This window comes from Melozone crissalis, unplaced genomic scaffold (genome assembly GCF_028551555.1).
Source record: "Melozone crissalis strain CALT ecotype California unplaced genomic scaffold, PUWL_Pcris_2 ptg000068l_1, whole genome shotgun sequence".
In the NCBI taxonomy this organism is placed as follows: domain Eukaryota; kingdom Metazoa; phylum Chordata; class Aves; order Passeriformes; family Passerellidae; genus Melozone; species Melozone crissalis.
This window is the reverse complement of record NW_026535846.1, coordinates 11,999,675-12,025,545: the sequence shown is the minus strand read 5'-3', so window position 1 is coordinate 12,025,545 and position 25,871 is coordinate 11,999,675. Positions and strand designations below refer to the sequence as shown.

The following is a 25,871-nucleotide window of genomic DNA, read 5'->3' as shown; positions in this document are numbered from 1 at the left end:
AAGTCAAGACTGCAACAAATTTACAAAATGGAATGCAAATACATTTCACTGATCTGAAAAGCAAAAATGCATTACCTTATATCCTATAGTTTTACGGTAATACAGAATTTCTTTTTCCAGAAGTTCAAATAACCGTGGTGGGAAAAACTGAAAATCCTGAATATTTGGTTGTTTTGGAGGTCGTGGAGCCTTCAAAAATACACAGATAAATCAACATTATAGAAGCTTAACTTTTCTACAAGTAAAAATCAGCAGCAGTGGCAACCAGGGGTAGAGCCAGGGAAGCAGCATGGGAGAGGAGGAGCAAAAGAACCACATAAAACCCTTCCAATCTTTCCACCTCCTTACCTTTGGGACTTTCGGTTCACTGACACGTAGGGCCTCTCTGAAATAAGCATCCACTGCATAATTGGCTTTGCGTTCCCTTTTTGGAGGCTCAATCCATTCCATCATGCTCAGCTACACAACAGAACAAAAAGCTACTCGAGGAACTGTTTGCTTCCCTAAAGTCACAAGAATAATGACTAATATGGCACTACAAACAGGGATGTATTTCTGCACAGCAAATCTAGTGATTGTGCTCAGTAATTTGGATACTACAATAGAGCTCAAAAATCAGCTAGAAATTATAGCTGATTATAACAAATATTTAAGCACTTAGAAGATAATACACAAGTAAGGCAGTGCAGTGGCAAGAAGAGATATATTCTAAGTATTCCAAACCCTGAGTAGGGTTATGATTCCATCTACCAAAACACAATGGAAGGGCTGAGGACTTGGGCTCTGAATTCTCTAACTTCTTGTGATATGAATAAATTGCTTCTTCTCTAAATATCACAATGAATAACCTCTATAGGCCTCTAAAGGCTACAATAGACAAAAAACCCATTAGCAATCAATTAATCTAAAATCCTAATGTTATTTCATACTATGCAGTATTCAACTCACTTCTTGTAATGAAATTATCAACACAAAGAATTTTATGCCTATATCCACACACTGCACTATATTCTCATCAAAACTTATTTTTCTAAATTTTTTTTTCAAAATCAGTAAAAACTTGAGTTAGAAGGGCATTTTGTAGTTAACAAGTAAGATTTCACACATCTGACTGCAGGTTAAGGATATATTCACTATACATCTTGTACAAAACAGAGATGCAAAGGGAACACTGTGGGACTGAGCAATACCTCTGTATGGATGATCCTTCTATTATTAGGTAAAATCAATGTACAAACTAAAACCTTGTTGGGGGTTAGGTTTCTTTTCCATTCCAAGGGAGGCTCATGCCTTCTTTAGCAGACACTTGTCTTTCAAACTAAGACAAATCTTCACTGCAAAAGCAGACTCAAGTCCAAGATCCACATAAAAAATTACTACCAGGCCTGTTTTTTCACCTTAGTTATGTGACAGCAAAATAATACTGACTGCAGCAGTATAGCAGCATGCAGCTCATTGGTTTTGTTGCAGAAGGGGTAACATCTGAGCAATGGTATCGGATTTTGCCATGAAAAAAACAGTGGGGCTCAAAGTAGTTTAACAAAAATTCAGAATATTAATACTAGGGCAGAGCCAAGAGAATTTTTCAATAGTTCCTTACTTCTCTAGAATCTAGAAACCTCCATAGTCATAACATTTATAGTATGGCTTTTATGTTTGCACCTTTAAACTGAAGTCTTAAATGCTACAAAAAATTACCTTCTGTTTTTCTCTGTAATCTTCACCTTCAAAGTTGTATAAGCTCATCTCTGTGTCCATAGTGAAATTTCGTAGGGAGCTCTCTCCCATTTTCTGCAATCGTTCATTCATTTCAGCTGTCTAAAATGAGAGGAAGACATTTTTAGGCTCACTCAAGCTATTTAATGTTTTCTGAAAAAAAAACAGCTTTCATCATGACTACAACATACTCAATATCTTTTTCTGATTTTAACTTTTACTTACACTTTCTTCTAAAGAGAGATACCCATTGTCCTTTTCAATTTAGAGCAATTTGACTTCAAGACTCTCCATTAAACTAAATTTATTAGGCTGGGATGTAGTCCTACAACTGTAGAACTCAACTTTAAAATTCAAATTAAATTTATGCCCATCTCCTTGGAGCTGAAATGGCAGTTCATTTTTTCATAGAGCTATCTATTACCTAACGAAGTTCCAAAAAGACTTTGTGTCTGTCAGAATTATTTGCATTAAATTTACATTTTTCTAAAAGACCACAAAATAAGCAGTGCTTAAGACAGGATGCACACAGCATAAACCTTGATAATAATTAAAATCACTAATTCTACTTCTTCAAAACTTTCATAATATTGAAAATCTCCACAAATAGTAAAGTAATAATAGATTTATGTCATCAGATCTCATTCCATTTTGTGCATAGGTATTTTGAATTCCATATGAAAAGGTTCTCTAACCTTCTTTTCACCTCTTTCTAAAATAGTGGTTATATCTTCTTCTGTCAGCTCACTGTCTTTGGAAGCAAACACGTGCGTGGCCCCGTGCCGGATCATCTGCAGCATTTCATCTTTTGCCAGTTTGTTGGACTGCTGGTCTATGAGCCTTCCTACAATCACAAGGAATATGCTGGAAGTTAGAATGTGGGAGGTCTAGTAGGACCATGCAAGCAGTGGATTTTTTTACTTCACTGACAGAACAAGAAAGGAAAAACAGAACAACCATATAGAAAAAATACATTTCACTCAAGATGAGAATAAACAGAAGTCAGGAACTTTGGGGAAAATTAAAAAAAACAACTTTGACTCAAGCCATAACAAAAAACATTTCACATTCAGATAATCTGAATTTTACACGTAAGATCTTACTCTTACAAAGTCATCTGAACTTTTAAGGTCACAATCTTATCTCAAGATGAAAAATTAAGAAGTATTCTATAACCACTAAGAAGTGCTTGACATTTTCAACATTTACATCACTGATTTCAACCCAATTTGCTAATTATTCTTCCTAAAATTTAACTGCTGTCCCAAAATTTCTCCTATGCTATCCATGTCTCTTCTCATGCTATCAAAATTTTGACCATCATCCTTTCACTAGCCCACCCTGTAGTAAATACAAACAAGCCTAAAAACTTAGCTTGAGTACCTTAGTTTTGACAAACTATTCCTCTAAGTGCTTCCAAACAAAAATACACAAAGGTGTTTTATTTTTCAGTTAACTCTTATATGGTAACAAACATATGTATATCATTATTTCAACTGCCATGGAACATACCTGATTTTCTTTTTTTTTCTTTTTAACATATCCCAAAACTAAATAACATCTACTCAGCTGTAGTTTACTGTCCTCATTTAGACTCTTTGTCTACATTAATCAGGAAAACAATTTTAAAATAATTCATCTGAACAAGTGAATACCTTGCACATGAGGATGATTTAGTACACTGCTATTATACACAAGGCCTGCTTTCACTAACACTGTACATTTGTACAGTTATTTAACCATACTTAAAGGGACTGAACAATTCTGTTGCAGACAAACATATATAGCAGTTGATACCTTGTTGTATAACTATAGAGTCCAGTCTCAGTTTTATTTCAGCTCTTTCTACAATCCTCTCTTCAACAGTATTATCAGTGATAAGTCGGAACACCCGTACTGGTTTCTTTTGACCAATACGATGCGCACGGTCCTAACAAACATAAATCAATGAGTGTTCAGCAACAAGAACTCACAAGCAATAGACAGTTAGCTTGCAGAAACAGCAGCCTCAAACTAGTATTATACTTCTTGGTCCCTTGCCTATTCAAAAGCACAGGTCACTGTAAAACCAGTATTCTAATATTTATTTATACCTGGCTATTACATTTCTGAGTCATTCCACAGCAATAAATGCATCTCCCTCATTGCAAATGAAGATAACTGAATGTCTGTCAGACTGCAGCTGGGAAGTGGACATACAACAGTACACACATGCATACACTTGTACTGCTTTCAATGAATTCTGTCACTTGACACAGGTATTGACATTCTGCATCCCTGGCCTGAGCACATTAATTCCACGTGCAGAGTTCCTGCAGCCACAGCTCCAACACTGTGCTTGTAAGCCAAGCAAACCAGGTTTATGACTGACACACTACACTCATTTGTAACAAAACTTGTATTTATCCTCTCTGGAAAACATGTCCTTTTAAATTAAAAAAAAAAGTTAAAACAGCTGTCCTTCAAGCTGTGGGTACCAGGATTTTCTCTTTAAACATGAGTTGTTAAATCTTGTACTCTCCTGTATAATATTAATTTCTTCCTGAAAACCCCACTGAAGTTCACAAACAACACTTACAGTCTCCAGGAATTTGGTCAACTATTGGCAGTCAACATGCATATCTAAAGGATGAGCTATTGATATTAAATATTTGATGTGTTGATGTACATTGAAAAAAATTAAAAATTACAAACCACTGAACAAATACCCACCCTACTAATCGTGCAAGAAGGATCACATGAGTTTTATTCCACATGAAAAAAACAACAGACTATTTTTTTTACATTCAGTACTGAGAAAGAGAAGATTGGAGTAGGTTTAACCCAAAGGTAACTTCCTCCTCCCAGCATGACCACCAAATGCCTTTATGCTTATGCAGAAGCAAAAAGTAAAACCATAAACTTCCAAAATGACAGAAATATAAGGCTACATGCTTTTAGTTATCTGTTATTATTTTGAAAACAGTCCTCTATTATTCAACTGTTCTCTCCTGAAAAGACAGAATTAAGAATAATGCTATACCTCCATTAACAATATTGATAGAAGCAATCTCTCATTATGAAAATAATTAAGAGAAATATTAGCAGGCAAAAATCTACAATTTCCTCCACAAATTCTGTTCATGCCCTTTTATCCAACTCCTTTGTTTCTTGGTATTGTCTTGTGTAAACAAAAAATAAAGAAAAGTAACAGAAGTGCAAGCTCTGAAAATAGTTATACAAAATAGAATATTGACAACTTAAACAAACAAATGTTGATTAGGGAGTTAACTCACCATGGCTTGCAGATCTACTTGAGGGTTCCAATCTGAATCATAGAGAATAACCACATCAGCAGTTGCCAAATTAATTCCAAGACCTCCAGCTCTGGTACTCAGCATGAAAATGAATTTACTGCTGTTAGGAGCATTAAATGTGTCAATTGCTTCCTGAAAGAAAAAAAAAAAAGGCGTCACTAAAGTATCAGATCTTTCAAACAAGTTTCCAGTATGTTGGTGGCTTTCCAATTAAATTTCGTCTAAATTTACACCGTTTTCATAGAAAAAAGAATTTTATCAAAGTAAGAAATGTATGTCTGGACAGGTAAGAAAATCTGTACTGACTCCACAATATACTGTATTTTTCATTTATGGATCAAATGAAACATACTGTTAGTCTAGGAGAAACATTCCCTTAGCAGCCTTTTAAAAACTGTACCATTTCTGCTTTACTCTAAACAATGACGTGGCGACATACATGTATGTAAATAATAAATTATTAACCTAACCAAAGGCTTTTCTTGTTTGCATACAACTTCCCCACCTCTCTCTCCTCATGTGGTGTCTGCCCATCAAGCCTGCAGTACTCATAACCACGCCACATGCAATAGTCTTCCAAAATATCCAGCAAACGAGTCATCTGACTGAACAGCAGAACCCTGGAACCTGACAGAACACAGAAGGTTTTGACAATCATTTTATGTTTTCACATGGATCTTATCACAGAGCTACTCCAGAGCATGACTGAGAATTTATGTGACATACTCAGTACTATGCCTAAATTAAATAAGTCTTTCTTCTCCAGTTAGTTTTCTGGTAGTGATTAAACCACTCAAGAATATTACTTGATAAATTATAGAGGAGAAATACACAACCAAAAAAGCAGAACACTTAAATCCATTGTAAGGGAATCTGGTGCTGGCTGATGCACATAGATGAAATAATCCTATCATCAGAAATTTTTTTGCACAAAGGAGAAGGGAGGCTCTACTTTTCCTTTCCTTCTGCTTCTTCATATTTTTAGTCTTACTTATCATTCCAGTAAGATTTCTTTCCCTTCATGTCTTAAGATCTACAGAAAATTAATTTTCAACAAAAACCTCAGAGAAAGTGATGAATACATTCACTGCAGGAGAAGCTAAACCTGTGCTGTTTTTGAAAGATACTTTAACTGACAAGGAGCATTCAGATCACTGCTGTCCACAAACAGTACTCACCCTGCTCTCTGAGTTTTGCCAGCAGCTTATCCAGAACTAACATTTTCCCACTGTTGGTGATGAGATGGGTGTCAGTGGTGTAAGGAGGGCCGGGCTCAGCACCATCAAACAGGTAAGGGTGGTTACAGCACTTCCGCAGCTGCATCAGAATGTTCAGCAGGCGCATCTTATCCATCTTGCCAGCTGAGTTCAGGATATCAATGTCTTTCATCAGGATCCTGGTGTACCTGAGGTTTTAAGGGCAGTTTTGAACAACTTTCTGGTTTTTAATTCAATGAATGAATGAAACCCTGCAATATCACCATTCTTATTTATGAGGGAGTTGGCTTTGTTTCTATAACAATGAGCTATATTACTATGAAACATCTCACTGATAATACGGATTTCCAAATTCATAGCTAAATACAAAAGGGAATCTCTCTGTGAGTGACAATGATCTGCCCTGGATTATTTTACACTTCCATTTTAGTAGTATAAAGTGGATTAAAAATATTACTTATTTGACAGAAACTGCTACACTGACCTGGCGTCTCATGTCTCTTCCGGGTAGTTCCTCAGGGTTCTCTTCTAATTTCAGGTTAAGACTTTTTGGTGCACACATACTTGGATCAAAGGAGGAAGCTCAGCAGGCATTTGTTCTTTCACATAAACTTAAGGAAGGAAAATTTTTTCTCCTTTCTTCCTCCCAGCTCTTTTCATTACCCTTCCTGAGCTCTCTGAAACTTGTGCATTTTTTACAAAAGCCCTAAGACAGCTATAAATAAGTTTCTCAGACTGTCTCAACATGCAAATGTAAGAAAAAAAGTATCAGTGTGAAGAGCTATAGAGTTTATCAGAAAAGAATCTTACTTTGATGTAAATAACTCACCATTCTCTCTGCATTTTGCTGAGCCCAAGATAAATTTTTACTTCCTTCTTTGGAGGCAAACTCTTTTCTACTTCACCTTTTATACGACGTAAGAGAAATGGCTTCAATACCTACACAAATTAAGATGTTTTACATAGATAAATGTGTAAAATTGACTGCCACAAATACAAAACTAACAGATTCAATTATCTGATATTTATCCAGAATCTGATATTTAACCAGTACCTATTGCTGTCATGGTGACTCTATGAGAAAAATTCTGCAAAACAAAGTTGTCCAGCAATGACTAAACTTACACATGTGTATCCCTATATAAGGATTGCCAGAATCATCCCAGTTGTTATTTAAGAAGGGGCAAAACTCTTAAGTTTATAAAATTTAATCCTTTTTGACATAAGCCCTGTTTCATTTCCACTAGCAGGGACAAAACACACCAACATTTCAAGTATAAGCAATGCATGTTGTAGGTTCTCTGACCTCTTCTGCCACTGGAAAAAATGTCTTATCTCATGCACAGTAAAACAAAGAAAAAGGCATGCCTTTACTCAGATTAGCATGACATGTATGAGTGTACTATTCACAATAATAAATGGTTTCAAAAAGATCTCAGAATTCTTCATTTTCACATCTTATGTTCAGATTTTGTCTGCTTCAAACAGTTACAGACAAAAAGTAGTATCTATGACAGGAAGCTTAATTAATGAAAATTCTGATAGGCATTCCTGTAACTTAAGACCTTCATGTTCATTTTTTCAACGTTGAGATGAAGGGGAAACTAATCTGGTTTTCTTCTTTACAGTGTGCATGCTAATGATGACATGTGATTACAGCTTTGATTACTTACAGCATGAAGTCTTTCTACAAGTTTCTGATCACCAAGACAATTTTTAGTGTCAAACCACGAGTCAAAATCCTGTGATGAGAAACAGCACAATTGCTAAGAACAGTTTATCATCTGCACTTTTAACAGACACATATTGACTCTCTTTCATTCCAGGTGAGAGTGGCATAAATCTTGCGACAAATTACTTCTGTAAAAGAAAAACCAGTCTGCAATTCTGTGCCATCTCCCTAGTACGTTGTAACATTTGAGTCAAGGGCATCACTCTGCAGACAAAATACCACTACATTCTGCTTAACATATAACAACTTTCCATGCTCATCACTGCAGTGCCCAAGTGCCTCCCTTCAGTGCTTATGTGATGATGGGGCAAAAAGTTTAAAAATCCCAACTTAAATCCTTAAGATAATTAGATGGACAGCAGAGCAAAAATAACATAAGTAAGTAATACAAGCACAAAGAAACACTAACAGTAAAAGAGAAGAAAGATTACTCAAGTTCTAAATTTTAAAAAAAAGGCTTATGTCTATTTGGATGCTTAATATTCTTGCTACTTCATTGCTTTCTCAAATTCTGCATAATTCTTGATCTATTTAAGATATTGCATTTGCTGTTAATGGTCTGAGGCCTCATCCACACCAGGAGAATGCACTGTTTTAACTAGGCAGAGCAAGAAAAGCAGTCTACAGTAAGCCACAGAGCTTTCCCTGAACCTGGGTCATGCACAATGTCCATCCCCTCCCTAGGCTGGTCATTCTTCTCTTCTACTGACAGCAGCCTGGGAATCAAACTAACAACACTGTACTTCCAAACATCAACTTACATCTGCAGAATTGAATACATCAGGTAAAAGGAAATTGAGTAACGCCCACAGCTCATGGAGGTTATTCTGTAAAGGAGTTCCTGTAAGCAGCAATCGATTTGTTGTCTTGAACTCACGCACAATCTCTGACAGCTGGAAACACAACATAGTTATCAACACCATCTACACTAAAGCACAGTCAATCAGTTTTTGAAACCTAAAACAATGTCAATTAAACTTAGAGACAGTGAGCTACCTATGAAATTCCCATTTACCACCCAATAGCTTATTGCTTCTATTTAAAAAAAAACACCACAGCCAACACTTGAAATCTGCTCAAATCAGATGCATCTTTTTGTATTGAACTAACTTCCAAGTATGAAACAATTTCAAATTTACCTTAGACTTCTCATTCTTTATTCTGTGGGCTTCATCAATTACCAGGTACCTCCAGTTAAATTTCTTGAAGACTGATTTCTCTTTAATTACCATTTCATATGATGTAACACAAACATCCCATTCACCAGGCATCATAACATCACGGATAAATGCAGCCTAGAGCAGAAGAACTGGATCAGTAAGCATTGATAAATATGAATAAATTTTATGGCATTCAGGGAAAGCTGTCTCCACCACCATCACTGATGCACTAAACTAGCACACAAAGTTCATCTGAAACATCTTCTCAGTAACCGAAAGTTACTGTAACAAAAGCCTTCAATCCTTTGTACTTCAAGCACAGAGAAAGCTGGAGTTAAGTAAAACACAAATTAGTTTCTACTCAAAATTAGCTATTTGCTCTTCAGCATCATTTTTCTGTAATTCAAATAGAGTACATACAACCAAAAGGGGGAAAAACCATCTGAATTAATTTGTCCAAAGACACAGTCCACAGAAGTGTATCAAACCAACTTACACAGTCCACTCCCAACTATCTTCTCTTCCCCAGATAGCTCCCTCCTCTGTCCCATCTCTGTTTTGCAAGGCCCACATCAAAGCATATAAATCATTTCACATGAAAGAAAATCATCCCATAGGGAAGCCATGCAGACAGGTCTCCCCTGGTGCACCTGAGGCCATTTCCTCTTGTCCTATCACCCACAAAAACAAGTTCCCTCAGCTGCTCCTCCTAATATCTGTTCCCTCCTCTGAACACACTCCAGCACCTCAATGTCACAGCATCCAGTAGAGGGGACAGTCACTGCCCTGGTCCTGCTGGCCACAGCATGGCTGGTACAAGCCAGGATGCCATTTGCCTTCCTGGCCACACTGCCAGCTCCTATTCCCTTCCTAGAACCTTTCTACCCTCAAGCAGTAGCAGGCAGCCATGCAATCCATATGAGCAGCTACAGAATTCACAGAAACATCCAGCTCATTCATCCCCTTCAGTCAGAAAAACATTCCATATCTATTTCAAGGCCTTCACAATGAAAGATGAAAAGCTCTACAGCAGAATCCTAGTTACAAGGCCAGGCAGACTTATAAAATACAAGAGTGGGAAAAGTCACCTGAAAAAAGGTGAAGGGAGAGGTAACAAAGTGAGTGCAATAAAGAAAAATGAGTATACACTGCCACATTACAAATATGGAAGAGAGATAAAAAATAGGTGCAAAAGTCAAAGAGAAAGACAACAGAAAAACAGACAACTCAAAGGGCTGTACCCAGATCCCAGTCTATTATTTCATCTACTGATTTTCAGTTTTTCCTCCTAGTCACAAGCATAACATTTTGCATTTTCAACATGAATGCAGTAAAGATTACTAAAATATACTCTAATTAAGGAAATAGCTTAGGGAGAATTCCACATACCCAACTGATATTTTTTGCCAAATAATGCATAAATTTCTGAAATGTGAAGCACTTACTCTGGCATCTTTATCTCCAATAAGGCAAACAGCACGTAAGGATGGAACCCAGCGCTTGAATTCATTCATCCAGTTATGCAAAGTTGATTTTGGAACCAGAACCATGTGTGGCCCAGGAATGTTCCTGTAATGCTTCAGATAGCCCAATAAAGCTATTGTCTGCAGAGTCTTACCAAGCCCCTGCATTGACAAAGAGGGGGGAGAGAAACTTGCTGAAGTGAAATACCATAAAGAAATACTTTCAAACCATTTTCTTACTATATAATTCTGCCATTTGTTTAAAGCAAACTACACAAAAAATGTTGCAATAGAATTTCTTACATTACAATTTCAGATTTGAAAAACCAGACTGCTGTAGAATGAAGCATACTACTGCATGTACACAAAATACTATAAGCACTTCAATGTTATATTTTGTTCAATAATTACTACAAAAAAATCCAAAAGATTACTGCTTACCATTTCATCTGCCAGAATGCCATTAACTCCATTTTCATACAATGAGATCATCCAGTTCAAACCTCTAACCTGATAATCTCTCAGTGTTCCTCCTTTCACATCTGTAAATGTAAGATTCCTCTAAGTAGAAAAATACTAACTCGAAGTGGAAAATTCCAATTGCAATCTGCTCAGATCTTCATTACACCAAATCAGAGAAGTGTTAACATCATGCTTACATGAAGGGGACTCCTCAAACCGAATGCACACGTTGGAGCTTTTCCGGCTCTCGGACAAGAGCTCCTCATCCTCCTCCTGCTCCGTGCGCCTGTGGCGGTACCTGAGGAAAGAGCCCAACACTGATGTGTGAACAAACCACTCCAAAACACTGCTACAAACTCCAAACCACAACAGACCCTCACACTGACACACAGTGTGAATGTTCTGGCATCCTGACCCAACTCTGATCCTGTTAACACATTATTCCTCAGGAGTCATTCCAGCTTGAATTAGAACTGCTGATATGAATCCCTCTTTCACAGCCACAGCTATAATCTGACAATATCATGAGTTCTCTGAGGCACTTTTTAATGAGCAACACAGAAATACAAGACATATCGGTGGTGGCCTTAGACTCAATTACTTGATAATTACAAAGCTCAGAAAAATCACATAGTCAAGTTTTAAAAAATTAAAATTTCTAATATAGAATGTCATTCTGCAAACATTCAAAAAAACCAGTTGGTTGTTATTTCAAGACCTCTCAGAGGCACTACAGGCAGGATCTGCTGCAATACTAACACAGACAGACCAGTTGGTGCTGAGGATCCAATATGCCCAGCACAAGGGCACTGCCTTGTCACAACCTGGTCCAGCCCCACCCTGGTCCCACTGACTGGTGCACGACCAGCTGGGGCACATCAGGTGGATTTCTGATGCCCCTTCTGCATCATGCAAAAGAAATCCAATTTGTGTACTCCAAACTCACCCCACAGTACAGACCAAAGCGTTTTACATGGCAAGAATCAGGCAACTTGCTTTAAAAGTGCATTTCTGATCCAAGGTCACACTTAGGTTGATGGAGCAGATGCTTTCAAACCAAGCAGCTTTTAAAGAAATTGATACCCCACTAATAGGAAATTGTCTGATTTACTGAAAGTACAATTTCTATGTACAATTTCTAAACAAATTATGTTAAAAGTCTAAGTTGTTTGAACATCTAAGAAGTCAGAAATAAAAATAAAACATACTCCCCAGCTGAAATCAAACTCTGTTTTTCATCTTTCTTCAACCGTGGCCGTCCCAGCTTGACTTTCAATGGAGATGTTGGTGATTTTTGTGCTGCAGGTTGAATAAAATGTGCAAAAAGTTCTGTCTGCTTCAGGAGGAACTCAAACCTCTTCGCTCGATCTGCTTTCTAGTTTCCAAAGTGGAGAAGAGAATAAAAAAAGAAAAAAAATTAACTTTTCTTTATAAAAACGTATTTTTGTAAAGAAACAGAATTCAGACGCTCATGAGAACAACTTATATGAGAAAAGACTGATAAGGCCATCCGTTAGACAACTCAGAGGGCTACAAGCATTATGAAACAGAGCTGGAGCTGCTTCATGGCACACCAGCAGTGGTGAAGGGATGCTTTAATCTTTGTCTACAAAAGATAAAGACAAAACTAAAGTTATGACTTGCAGGAAGGGATGAAATCCTAACCTTGCTAGTCAGGGGCAGAACTTTCATCAGCTTCGAGGCTATCAGGATTTGATCAAAGACAACAATGTAGTAGCTCTGCTTTTAGAACTATTTCTGAAATAATGGTTGAACTGCTTTCACTCAGTTTTATGAATTTTGCTGTCAGATTTCAAATTTTGAGCATTTCAGTTTTGCCATCTCAATGGGGCACATGCACATCACTATGTCACACAGCAAAACAGGGCCTTCCTTCCTTATACTTAGAAAATAAGATGTTACATCATTTTAAATAAAAATATGAAAAAATGCAAATTCTACCTGAGAGAACACAATTGTTATCAGCTTCTCTATGAGAAATTTACCGCCATGTAACACTGTACCACGTAAGGCAATGTCCATGTGATCTCATTCACATATCATGATAGAAAGCACAAAGAAGTGAATCCGTAGTTCTGCACCGTGACCTTTCCAAGGAATACCTGGCCCCAGAACGCCTTTCTGCAGGTCCCTTACAACAACAAAGTCTGCTCTAAGAGCAGGATCGGCCCCCAAAGGGCAGCAGAGCGCTCCTGGCGTGCAATGCACGATGGCGCCACACGAGGGCACCGCGTTCCTTTAACAGCTTCACCGAGATCTCCTGGGGAAAAAATTACTGCTTTCCGCTTGCATTATTATCGCACCGTTTGTGCAAATAACTTGAGAACCGAACGCAATGTAAATAAAAAATAAAACCTTTATGAAAAAGAAATTACAGAATGGGACAGTAGAGGCATTGATGTTTATGATCATCAGTATAAAAACAAATCCATTCAGAGGATTTGTAGCTTACAAACAAAGCATGATCGTTTTGGCAAAATAATCACTGTTGGTAACGACCTATATTGAATAAACAATATCATTTCCTGACTGCAATATCATAGGCTTAGTATAAACAGTAGTCTTGATAAAATGATAAAAGTATAGCTCACAACTGCACAATTGATAAAAGGTAGATTTTTTGGTATCTAATCCCCTTTGCCTCTTAGGACAACTGAACTAACACTGTAATTTAGGGAAGTTGTAAAGTCAAGTATTACTGTGAAACAAGTTTAGCTGTTTGCTCAATTCATTCTCAAAGAACAGATTCACTGTGGCTCTTCAGCTACAAACTAGGTGTTCATACATGTAGGTATCAATTTTTCTGTCTAACAGTTATATTCTTCCCTGACTTCTGTGCTATCCAGTCTTTCAGATTCTACTGTAATTACTTTGCATCCATTTAACATTAAAGCCTTTAAAAACAATGCAAGACAGAGGTACCAGCTTAAACCAAGAACTTACTACAAATGTCATCCAAGGAGGATTATAATGTCCTGCAGGTTTTTGCCTCTTTGTACCACAGAAGTTACCCTGCTAGATCTCCTCTCCAGCATTACAAGCTCCCAGCACTGGTGTCATGGACAAGTCCTCTTTTGCATTGTTATGGCACACACATTATGGAGCATTTAAATATTTAAGGCCTTGTTTTTATATGAGAGAAACTAGCAGCTTCAGTATTTCAATTAAGTAAGAAGTACGTTAAGGATGCCTCTGACATGACCCAAGGAGTCATCGAATTAAACTGACAGAAACAATTCAAAACAAAATGGGGAGAGTTGTAAATATAAAATGTCATTGAACAGTAACTCCTTACCACAGATGGGTGTGGGTAACTAAAAAAGAAACCACAAAACCCAAAATCCACTGACAACTACGAGTATAAAAACCACAGGGTACAACTCCAAAAACCATGCAGACAACAATACTGGGAAGAATGGGACAGCATTTAACAGAACCACCACTGCCTGGCCTGTCAGTCACTGTGAGAGACACAACATGGACACCTAAATTAATCTTGATTTGTTTTTTTTCTGACACATCCAGGCTGCAGTAACTCCTTGTAACTGTGCTGATCCTGCTCCAACAACCAAGTGCCATAAAAAGCTGCAGTACATTTTCTCATGAAAGCACTTACCATCTTCTCTTCATATTCTGGGTCAACTTCTTTTTCAGGTCTAGCTGCCTTTGGAGGAAGTTTGAGTTGGAATGGGGGATCATTTTTCTGGAATTCAGAAGTTAAACATTTTATAAATACCAGTTCATTTACTTCTTTAGCAAAATGTATCAAACTGAACAAACCTAAAATCTGCAAGACAAGCATGCTACTTTTTAAAAATAATTATTTCAAAATTAAATGAGTGCATTAATCGTATCACTTCACCTAAAGCAAAACTTCATGTCCACAATAAAAACTGAAGAACCTCATATTTATCCCTACACACAGGATCCAAATTGAAAGAAACTACTTAAAGAACATTAATTTTAATCTTTCACAGAGATTTCACTGTAAATGCATAATTAAGTTTAATACCTTGAAAAGATATTTTTAAAAGAACAACAGTTTTGATTTCTAAATGCCAGATGCCTAATTCTAAGTTGCTGACACTTGCATTTTGGTTGGGTTTTGTTTGTTTCCACTTCTAGATGAATAGTCACAAGTTCAATTGGAAACACAGCTTAACTACAAAGCTAGGAAGATACACAGCCCACCAATTCAATCCATGCAGCAACAACCCCCTGGTACACTCTCAGACAGCAGAACCACCTTATTTACTATATATGAAAGAAATCTAAGGAATTGTAACTAATTGTAACTTTTGTAGTTTATGAGATTCATACCTGTCCTCAACTGAGAAGCTCAAAGCAGGTTTTCCACAACTATATTGGTAAAATGATGAAGTGGTAGATTTTTTTCCCCCTTAACTAAGGAAAACTTTCCTAATTGGTCTTTGAAATATGCCAATAAAAAATAAACCTATTTTGAGATGCTTTAAATTCTAAAAATGTTTTTGAAAAGCTCTGAATAAACGGGAAGGAGCTACAAGAGTGCATGTCTGCATAAAATATAACAGTGCAGAGCATAAATCTGCTTTAAGTATCAGACTACTATTAAATACATTAAAATAATAATTACTGTAAACTATTCAGGGTTCAGTAGCAAAACCAGGTCAAAATGGTACCAAATATTTGAAAATCTGTCAAGCAACATTGCATTTAAATTTCAGAACTTCTATTGATAAATACACATGCAAATGGAAGGAATATTTTCTGAAGTCACAGATTTCTGTTTCAGCTTCGGCCCAAAGCCATAATTCTCTGCAGAGGTGAACAGTACTTAGTGTATAATGAAGCTGCTTGAGAGCTTAATGATTTTATAAATGCTTCAGCTCACCTGTGCAAGGACAAATGTTGCCAATAGGTAATTTAGAAATATTAGAAATATTCCATTCACTTAAATGTTCTTCAATCACACAGATAATCAGCTCATCTCAGAAAGCAAAGTTACTCACACGTGCCAAAGAGAGGTGATACAGATGTGGATGTTCACACCTCCATTGCATTACTAAACAACACATACTCCAAAAAGAGAGGCTGACACTGCTAATATCAGGTCCAGTCCTTCAACTAAAGTGTCAAATTATTCCTTAAATGAAAACAAATTGACAGTAGGCCATTTCAGGCATCTCCCTCACCTGCCCTAGAAACAAATTAGACAGATGTCTCACTGGAAAAAAGCTGTCTGTCTGTCTACCTCCTGTAAGTATGAAGCTTATTCAAGCAGAACAACTCAATATTATGAGAATCCCTTAAAACTGAAAGTTTTCCAGGTAAACTGCAGTGCAATGTTATCTTTCTAATCCCCAAGGCAGACAGCTGCAATGCCAGTTTTGTTCTTACTCACATTATCCCAGAAGGATAAAACTTATGGTGGCATACAAATCAAATTTATTCTGAAAGAAGTATTTCTGAGTAACACACTGAGTTAAAACAGTAAATGAGCTGACCTATTATTGCAGCCACAGCACAATAAAATCACAGTGCACACCTTATCCTTAAGGACAAAACACTCTCCCTGCCAGCCCCAACTACTTATTGCAATGTTTCTGTTGAATATTGATGGACAAGCACCATACCCAGGCTTGCTTCTGCATAATGCTCTGAATTACAAAAATCTACACTTTGACAATTACTAGATTTTGGTATGAGTAAGAATACTTCCCCCTAACAACTGGCCCATGTAGCTTTATACAACACAGAAACATAAAATATTTCCCAAAGTCTGAGAGTTTTTCCCTAGAAACTTTACACAACAGATCTTCATCATATAAAGGGCTGACCTGTCAGGAACCAGGACAGCAGAAGCCTCTGTGCAATTCACCACCACAAAAGTAGTTTCATTTTTAGCTCAGGAAACTCACCAGTAACAATGTGTCTCTACTGTAGAACCTATTTCCAATATAGATTAAACAGTCCCCTGAAAACTGCTGTCATTTAAACACCTTACAACATCCACACAGCACTTTCAAAAATCCTGAGTATTCCAAAGATACAACATACTCCCCCTAAAATCTCTAATATTAAGCTACCCTAAACAGAGTTCCTAAATTCAGGCTGAGAGATTTCTATCCAGAAAGTTTTAACAGTCCCATGTGAGGAGGCCCCATGAACACCTAAATAAACAACTGGGAACAAGAACTGCTGCTGCTTTAGCAGACCTTACCCTTGCAATTTGTGCTACTGAAAACTGAGCAGATGCCATAAGAATAATTAGGATTCCCTCGGTGTTCAACTCACATACACAAGGTGGAAATACATTTCCAAATAGCCAATAAGGCAGTTTTGGTAGTACAACAAAGACTATTCATGAAGTAAAACACTTGACAGGAGAGCAGAGCACAACAGGTTGCATGCCTGCCACTGTTATGCAGATGCTGTGACTGTACAGTTGACATGCATACAATTTTGCAGAGTAAGTTGGATACAATAGAGAAATAGCCCTTAAACATTTTCTCTTGAGTAACCAAAATGTCCCATAACTGTTTGTATACATAATAAAATAAAGCTTCAAACACTCTTTACAGGCAAAATGGACTGTCAGTAACTGGGATGAAACACCTGAATGTACTCTTAACAGTATTCCACAATTTTCTCCTGCATCAATAAACATATGATGTACGGTCCTCATTCCACTAAGTTTTTCCTAAGATTCATTCTTCGGGTTAAACCTTGTTCTGTTTCCAAGGATACCTGAATACGTCACTTTCTACACGCCTTGTGTCTTTCTTCCAAAACCCGAAGGAGAGGCGGCCGGCAGCCCTACGCGCTGTCTCGAGGTGTGCATTCTGCACCAGGGCACCATTCAAGCCGGGCAGGGGCAGCGGGAGGCCCTGACCCCTCGGGGTGCCCTCCCGCCATTCCCTCCCCGGGCCCTCGGAGCTCCGGGACAGCTCTCCCCGGGGGCGGGAAAAGCAACAACAGGGCGGGGGGCTCCGGCAGCCGGACCCCGCAGGCCGCGGGGCTGCAGGGGCTCCGCACGGGCCCCACGGCCCCAGCCCCGGGCTGCAGAGCCGGGCCGGGGGCACGGCAGGGCGGCGGGAACGGCCGGGGCGAGGCCGCAGAGCGGGCTCGGGGCTGGGGGTGTGACCGGCCCGCAGGGCCCCCGCGGGCCGCGGCGGAGGGGCCCGGGCGGCCTCAGGGCCGGGGCGGCACGGGCCGAGCAGGGGCTGCAGGAGGGGGCGACCGGGACAGGCTGCACCACCCGCAGGGCCCCCCGGGGCGGAGCGGTACCTCCTCGGGGCCGGGCTCCGGCGCGGCGGCCGTGGCGGAGGATGTGGAGGCGCGGGGCTCCTCGCCCGGGCCCGGCTCCATGTTGAGCTCGGCGGGCACTGGGGGGGCGGGGGCGGCCCCACCGCCCCTCGCGCCGCGCGGCCCCGCCCCTCCGGCCGGCCCGCGCCGCGCCGCTCTCGCGATAACTGCGCGGGCCCGGTGCTGCTGGGCCGGGCCGTCCAAATGACACCGCGGCTCCCTCAGAGCTGACAGCGCCTCAGCCCGCATTGGGGTCCGATGCACCTTAAAGATCCGCTTGTTCCACCCACCGGCCGTGGACAGGGACGCTGCACTGTCCCAGAGTGCTCCAAGCTCCAACCAGCCTGGCCTTGGACACTTCCCGGTGTGAAAAACGCCAGTCACTTGTTTTTAAAATTTTAAAAGTTTAATAGTAATAAAACGGTTATAAAAATAGTAATACAATTAGAGTAATAATAATTTGGACAGTTTGAATTAGGACAATATGAGACAATAAAGACAAAGAGTTACTGACAGTCTGGGTACCTTTTTCTGAGCAGCACGAACCCGAAAAAGGACACAGTTAACAAAGAATTAACCCTTAAAAGCAATAGCCTGTTGCATATTCATACACTTCATACATGATGCATAAATTCCATTCAAATACAGGATTCTGTCTGGTCGTCGTCAACTTCTTCCTCTGAATCCTAACAGCGGCTTCGAGGAGGGAAGAAGTTCCTTTCTTCTGATAAGAGGGCAATAAATTCTTTTTCTCTGAAAGATTTAGGTGTCCTGTGGCTGCTATCTCGCTGCAAGTCCTTTCTTTAAAAAATGTATCCTACATAGCATAGTTTCTATTTTAACATTTTTTATAACCTAAAACTATATTTAACACACTACTTAAGAGAATTGATACAGCATTACTTTCTTACACAACACGTATAATATTCATTTTAATATTTGCGAAAAGCCAATCATAAAATACATGCATTTTTCACATAGGGATCCAGGGGCAGCCAGAGCTTCTCTGGGAAACCTGTGCCAGTGCCTCATCACCCCCACATTAAAGAATTTCTTACTAATAATTAATCCAAATCTTTTCTCCTAGTTTAAAACAATTCCCCCTTGTCCTATCTGTCCATGTAAAAAGTTGCTCTCTCTGCTTTATGAGCCCCTTGCAGAACTGAAAGTCTTCAGTGAGATGTCCCCAGAGCCTTCCATTCAGGAGCAGTGCCATCCCACCCTGTCCCCACAGCGAGCGGAGGTGCTCCAGCCTCCTGCCCTTCTCCTCTGGAATTGCTCCAACACGTCCTGCCATGCTGGGGAGCCCAGAGCTGGGTGGGGATGTCACCAGAGCCGGGATCCTGTCCCTCTCCCTGCTGCCCTCGGTGCTTTGGGTTCATCCCAGCAGCTCCAAACCCTGCTGCAAATGGCAAGTGTGCCTTCCTAAACCGCTCCAGAGAGAAAATCATCTGTTCATGTTTGCAGGTCTAAGAGGTACCAGTGGACCTCACAAGGCAAAAATAGCTTACAGGATTTATTTTTTTCCTGAGCAATTTCAAATTCAGCAGTGTTTGTGTATTTCTTTTGAAAATTGCAATAATGAAGTCACTCAATGCACATATTGCACTGTCCAGGCAAGACATTCAGATTTTCAGCTGCTGGGCTTTAATTCTGCTCATACTGCTAAAGAATCCCAAAACAGTCCTTGAGCTGTTAAAAAACACAGCTCCAAATCAGCCATGTTCCCTGGTGATTACCTACAAAGGCAGTAGCATGAACCTCTTGTCCAGTGGCAGCAATGAAACCTTAGCCCAGTGAGCAGAATGAACAAAAAATGCTACTTCAGTCCAGTGAAAAGCTCAGTAACTATCATCAAAATCTTTTTGCATAACTCAACAACTAAGCTGAGCAAATAGGTTATTGCAGATCTCATACGCTGCATTTAGAAAAACTTCTGAGACCTCTATTCCATCTATGCATTGGTTCCAATGAAGTGCCAGTAACATATGTCTGAACTGTTTCCATGACTGCCTGATTACTCTGAAATTCAGTATCTACTTTATGGCCGATCATAGACAATCTAAGCTCCAAACTCCCCTTTTTCATGTTGTGAAACAGCTGCAAAGCCGTAACAGTCCTGTTCCAAATTATTTAGCACCTTCTGTGTATGCTACATCGACAACAAAAAAGCAAGGCCCATAGCATCTGCAGTAGACTTTGCACATGATTTATTTTTAAAAGCTTTGGGAAGAACATTTTTCATAGAGCAATCGAGAAGAGTGATGTGACTGGTTTTGAAAGAGTACTCCAAATAGCTTTTCCAAGCAGCACTCTGTAGAAAATTAAGTTTACCGTTAGCTATGAGAAAGTCTCTAAGGTGGGAAAATTCCAGTCCATGACGTGGTTGTTCTTAACCTTCAGAGCAAATAGCGCACTAACCACTTTTAATATCTGCCTTGCCTTCTCCACTTTCAAATGCCTGAAGCTTCTGTTTATGCAGAACACTCTCAAGTGTTTGTCACAGCTTGTTTTTTTGTTGGAATTCACAGGAACATTGCATGCTGTACAAAACAATCGAGCTGCTGCTTTTATGAAAGATCTCTTTTGGCTATTTTTTGCTTGTGTGCTTCACATTTACATTTGACACTTTGCAAAGATGTTCTTAGCTGCTTCTCAGACTATGCTGTGTACTCCTTGTGGATCTGCAGCAGTGGCTGGAAAAATCACTTAGTCACACAACAGTGTTATCATGTGATAATCTAATAAATTGTTTTTTTAAATGTAGGAAGTGCTTTTTTTGTACTTACTTTGTATACTAGATTTTGTAATCATATTTGAAAAATTCTACCAAATATATCTTTTTTTTTTCGTGTGTTGGGAAGAAAGGGGCTAGTTGTTCTGTTAACAATGTAGATTTAGCTCTTAGCTCCTTGTTTTCCCAGGTTTTTACTCTGTATTTTACAGAGTGTTAGATATAATCACCAGAGCTGAATGTGTGGTCTCCTACACCCCAGTTTAGCAGGCCTCCTCTGCCCATCTCAGAAAGATGCACTTAACATACTGTATGATGAGAATTATGTTTCCTTGTCAGATTTAAAAAGAGAAATTGCAGGCTCACTGTTACCCACTTGTACATTTTAAACACTGCTGAAATATCTAAAGAGCTGATAAGATACAGATCCAGTGACACTTTATATACTATCCAGGTAATTCCATAAGATTTTAAAATTTTGGACAGTTATTACTCAACCTTTTCTAAACTGTAGCAGCTTTAATTTTTCTAGCACAAACATAACTGGGTTTGGGTAACTTTTAAATAAATCTTAATATTCTGTGGAATTGCTTTCTAGGCCAAGTTGCTGTACAAGCCCCTTTGTGTGAGCTGACAAACACTGGACCTGTAACCCAGCAGGCTGCTGAATTCATGAGAACAAATAAATTCAACACAGCAAGAATCTGCCAAATCCATGCAAGGCCGCTGCTAGCAACAGGTTTGTAACTCAGACCACAGCTGAAGAGCAGTGGCTATGGCTAAAAAGGGCGTGAGAGGATTATGGAGGCACCTGCTGCAAAAAGAGGAGCCTTCAAAGACCTTCTGAGCCCCTTGGCAAGCAGGTGGGGCTGTCACACCGACCAAGGAACTCAGTGTTGGTGAAATGGAACCATGTGAACGCACCGTGGGGATGGTGAGCAGTAAAACCTTGATTCTGTAGAAAGCAAAAGATTAAATAATAAAATATGTCTTAGATATCAGTTGCGATGCGTGTCTTTGCTGGCTTGACCCAGCTTGACTGTCCCATTTCCAAGTGGCAGTGCCGCTGTCCCGTGCCACCAGGTGGCAACACCGACCTGTGCTCAGCTGCGGCGGTCCTGGCAAGGGCATCCGGCAGCCTGGGGACTGCTTGGTGTGAATGCGGCTCAGTCTTCAAACTATTCTGATCAAGAACAGGAAAAAAATAACAGAAATTACTTTGTAATAATAAAAATTACTTTTACTTGCTGTTGTTTAATTACCTCTGTAACTGTATCACATACATATAGCACTTGCCCATAGAATGGCAAAAGGATTTTGTCAAGAAGGGCCTTGGGAAGGTTGTATCCTGTTACTCTGGGATCTGTTCACTCCCACATGCACATTCAGGAGGTTTTCCATTGAATGCAACAGTCCAAAATCCACTTCTAGGACACTGGTTGTTTCTGGCTTAATCCTACCAGCAATTAACTTTAACCACAACTGTGCAATGCATGTTAGTGTAAGCAATAAACAGCTTTATAATTCAGCTTTATATATAAACAGCAGGACCTGGAAGTACCACAGCTATCTCTGGGGCATTTGCAAGTTGATTGAATAGTTGCCACCTTTATCTCCATGCCTACATCAGCCTCCAAGTGTGATCAACCACAGTAACCACATTACCCTGACTGCAGCAGTGCTACTGACTTGCTTAAAATGCTTATATCAAGTGTTGCTTTATTAACATTGCTGTTAGTAACAGGTTATTTCTCTACAAGTAACATTGGCTATGTCCAGTAGCACAGTTCTATGCATTCTTGCACTCACCTGTTTCATTCAGTTACTTATTTCACAGGTTCCCTTCCAAGTTTCCCTTCCTTTCCAAGTTCCCTACCAACCCTTCAGGGTTCCAGATTATTTTCTTGTTCACAGGATTAGAAAGAAGCCTAGGATTCCTCCTCTAGAGCTTACAATAAAGAAGGTACTTCTCAAATGTGCTCTTGGTTTATGTGCCACTCATTTGTAAGCCAGGTTTTGCTGAAGATGCCATTTCCAGGGTGTCCATGGCTGCAGAGATTTTCAGCAGCTGAGAGGTGAGAGCAGCCCAGTTCATGGCCACAAACAAATGCTCCCTGATTCTGCACCAGTAACAGGCAGCAATGTGCCCTCACAGACTTGACATTGAGTATTCTTGTAGAAAAGGGTTGGCATGTTTTTGTTGTAGTTGCTTGGAGGTTTTATGAGAGTTTTTTCTTTTTTTTTTTTTTTTTTTTTTTGCTTGTTTTTTTCCTCTTGTTTGTTTGATGGTGTTTTTTTCGGTTTTTTTTTTTGGTGGGTTTTTTTTTTTTTTTGTGATGCAGGCTTCATATCAACACATCAATTTTCTGTATCAAGCTTTCATTTCACCCAACAGAGAGTCTTTGGTGTTGCCAACAGGGTTTGCAAATGCAAGACCACATTCAGCATTGGGAGCTATAACAAAATAGCTGGTATGTCCTTTGTATCTGGTTCAAAGTGTTGATAGCTGTACAAATACTCTTTGTTTTTACAGCTTTATCCCAAGATTGCATTTTTAATCCAAGTTTTAGTAGCCAGAGCTTTATTGTGGTACTGGAAGGTCTTCCAATATCCCTGCATTTCCCAACTACGCAGTTTTTTACTTAATTATTTTTTTGTTTTTTGGCTGTGTGTTCATTGTCGCACGGGGAGAGCCAGGAGCTCTCACAGTTTGTGTTCCTGACCCCTTGCACTGTTGCTGTGTTTCTGCAGGTGAGCAGTGGGTTAGTTCAAGATTGTAAAAAACAAAATTGATCCCAACAAAGAGAGTTACTATTTTTTCCTCAGATCAGCCCAGCAAAACAACTCCACTGCCCACGCACACAGGGGCCAGTGCCAATACAGCAGCAAAACAGATCTACGGCGAGATGAAGGGTGGGATTGCAGCCACACTAATTTGTATCAGTTTAAGCTATCATAACCAGGATTTAATAAACAGCTTTACAACTGTGTATTTTGTCCTGAATGCCAGATTTTGCCCACCTACAAACAATGACGTCATCTAGATATAACAATGATTGGTGATTCCTTTGGAGGTCACAAAATATTTCCTGCTGTAATAAGCTACTACTTTGCCAAAATCTGAGCACTGTCTCAAGAAGACAGTCCCTGACCAGAAGAGCACTTTAAAAGAGATTTTAGGTCAAAGCAAAAGCTGTCAAAAGTTTCCTCCAACTGCAATGAAGCTGAAGCATAATTTGCTACTCCCTGCAATGGCATCTTTTTCTCCCTAACTTATGCAGTCATTTTGCAATATTGAAAACCTATAAAAGCAAACTGCTCTTAACAAAGACAGAGCATTATAAAATTTGGAATGTTTGTGAGAATCCAGTGAGCAGGCTGGTGCAGTACAGCCTTTAACTCTCTTAAATGTTGGTTAAGATTCTTTCTTCACAAAGAATTCTCTTACTTCTTTGCCCAAAAGAAATTATCTCTCTCTTAACCAAAAGCCTGTGGGTTTGATTTCACACAGATTATTTGTAAACTTAACAGTTCTTGTTTAGAGGTTTTAGCGTGCACCAGGATTTCCTTTGAATACAGGAAATGCACAAAAGGATGCTGCAAAATACTGCCTGCCTAAACCTTGCAAACATGGCAGATCCATTCCATAAGCCAAAAGCCATCACTTCAGTTACCACAGGCTTTACCCTGCTGTGAAAATTCTTGCAGTCTTGTCCTTTATATCTATTTTTACTTGTAAACATCTACACACTGTGAAAAAGTAGACTGAAGCTATTCTATTTTCCAGAGTACTATCCATTTCTGCTAAGGGGTCTGTTACACAAATGTATTTTATCATAGTCCACATAGGATATGTGTCTGCTTTTCCCCTTGCTGTCATTTTTCTCTTTTTTTCTGCTGCTATTTTGCTTCCCTGACTGCCTGGGCCTTCTTTCTTCCTCACCCTATACTGATTCTTCCTTTTTTGTAACAGTCTCAAACACACAGCTGCCATCAAAACAATCCCTCCTTTCCTGCATTTGCATTCTTCACACTGAGCAACTTTTACACATAGAGTTCAGAAATCTGGTCTGGTTGCTGTATTTTGGTGCTTTGCTTTATGCTCTATTTGCTGTATTTTGCTCAATTCAATCATAATTAAACATCGTTAATTGCCTAGAGAGGGAAGGTGTCTCACCCACAGTTCTGCCATCAGCATGAAAACTTCTCCCAAGGGTAACAGGTAGGGTTCCTATTCATTCTCAGGCATTTTTGGGCAACCTAAAGAACAGAGGCAGGCAGTGTCCTCTGTTAATTCTCCTGAGTTCATTTTCTCATCACTCCAGATTGTTCTCTGGTCTCAGCAAGACTATTTGGGCAAAGCTGAGACCCATCCTCCAGCTCATGGTGAGTCTTCCACATTTATGAGTCTGAAAATAGCTAGACAGATATTTTTTCATCTAAACATAAAACTACAGACTTCTTTTTCCATCTGTTTCTTCAGGCCTACCTGGCATCCTTCTTTAAGCTTCCCATCCAAACTTCAGGCTGCTCCAGGTAGTCTGGAGTAAACTGGTCTCTGCAAATCCTCACTTTCAGGGTATTAAAATTCAAATAATGACTTGCTATTTGTGATCTGGAAGAGGCATATCATAATCTTGATGTCAAATAGATTATTTCGGATTCCTTTAATAAAGTAAAAAAGGTAAACTCCTTCAAATTGCTATATAAAGTAGACTTCATGTGTGAGCTGAGTACTGATCATTGTTGCAGATGTAAAATGAAGTAGATTTTTCTTAACTCA

The 25,871-nt window shown here is 39.3% G+C and overlaps 1 protein-coding gene across 1 annotated transcript in view; it reads right to left on the bottom strand.

Moving 5' to 3' along the window:
• The window catches only part of SMARCA1 (SWI/SNF related, matrix associated, actin dependent regulator of chromatin, subfamily a, member 1), a 32,909-nt gene extending 14,466 nt beyond the window's left edge, over positions 1 to 18,443 (bottom strand). The window contains exons 1-18 of the mRNA XM_054289407.1: positions 18,337 to 18,443; positions 14,684 to 14,770; positions 12,255 to 12,421; positions 11,244 to 11,344; positions 11,026 to 11,126; positions 10,567 to 10,746; positions 9,101 to 9,256; positions 8,723 to 8,854; positions 7,903 to 7,971; positions 7,059 to 7,168; positions 6,191 to 6,417; positions 5,518 to 5,639; positions 4,992 to 5,144; positions 3,514 to 3,646; positions 2,412 to 2,560; positions 1,699 to 1,818; positions 349 to 459; positions 76 to 189 (exon numbers count right to left, since the gene is read on the bottom strand). Of these exons, the coding sequence (XP_054145382.1) occupies positions 76 to 189; positions 349 to 459; positions 1,699 to 1,818; positions 2,412 to 2,560; positions 3,514 to 3,646; positions 4,992 to 5,144; positions 5,518 to 5,639; positions 6,191 to 6,417; positions 7,059 to 7,168; positions 7,903 to 7,971; positions 8,723 to 8,854; positions 9,101 to 9,256; positions 10,567 to 10,746; positions 11,026 to 11,126; positions 11,244 to 11,344; positions 12,255 to 12,421; positions 14,684 to 14,770; positions 18,337 to 18,417 (2,313 nt within the window). The 5' untranslated portion in view covers positions 18,418 to 18,443. The remainder of the gene's footprint in view (positions 1 to 75; positions 190 to 348; positions 460 to 1,698; positions 1,819 to 2,411; positions 2,561 to 3,513; positions 3,647 to 4,991; positions 5,145 to 5,517; positions 5,640 to 6,190; positions 6,418 to 7,058; positions 7,169 to 7,902; positions 7,972 to 8,722; positions 8,855 to 9,100; positions 9,257 to 10,566; positions 10,747 to 11,025; positions 11,127 to 11,243; positions 11,345 to 12,254; positions 12,422 to 14,683; positions 14,771 to 18,336) is intronic.
• Positions 18,444 to 25,871: the final 7,428 nt, after the last annotated feature.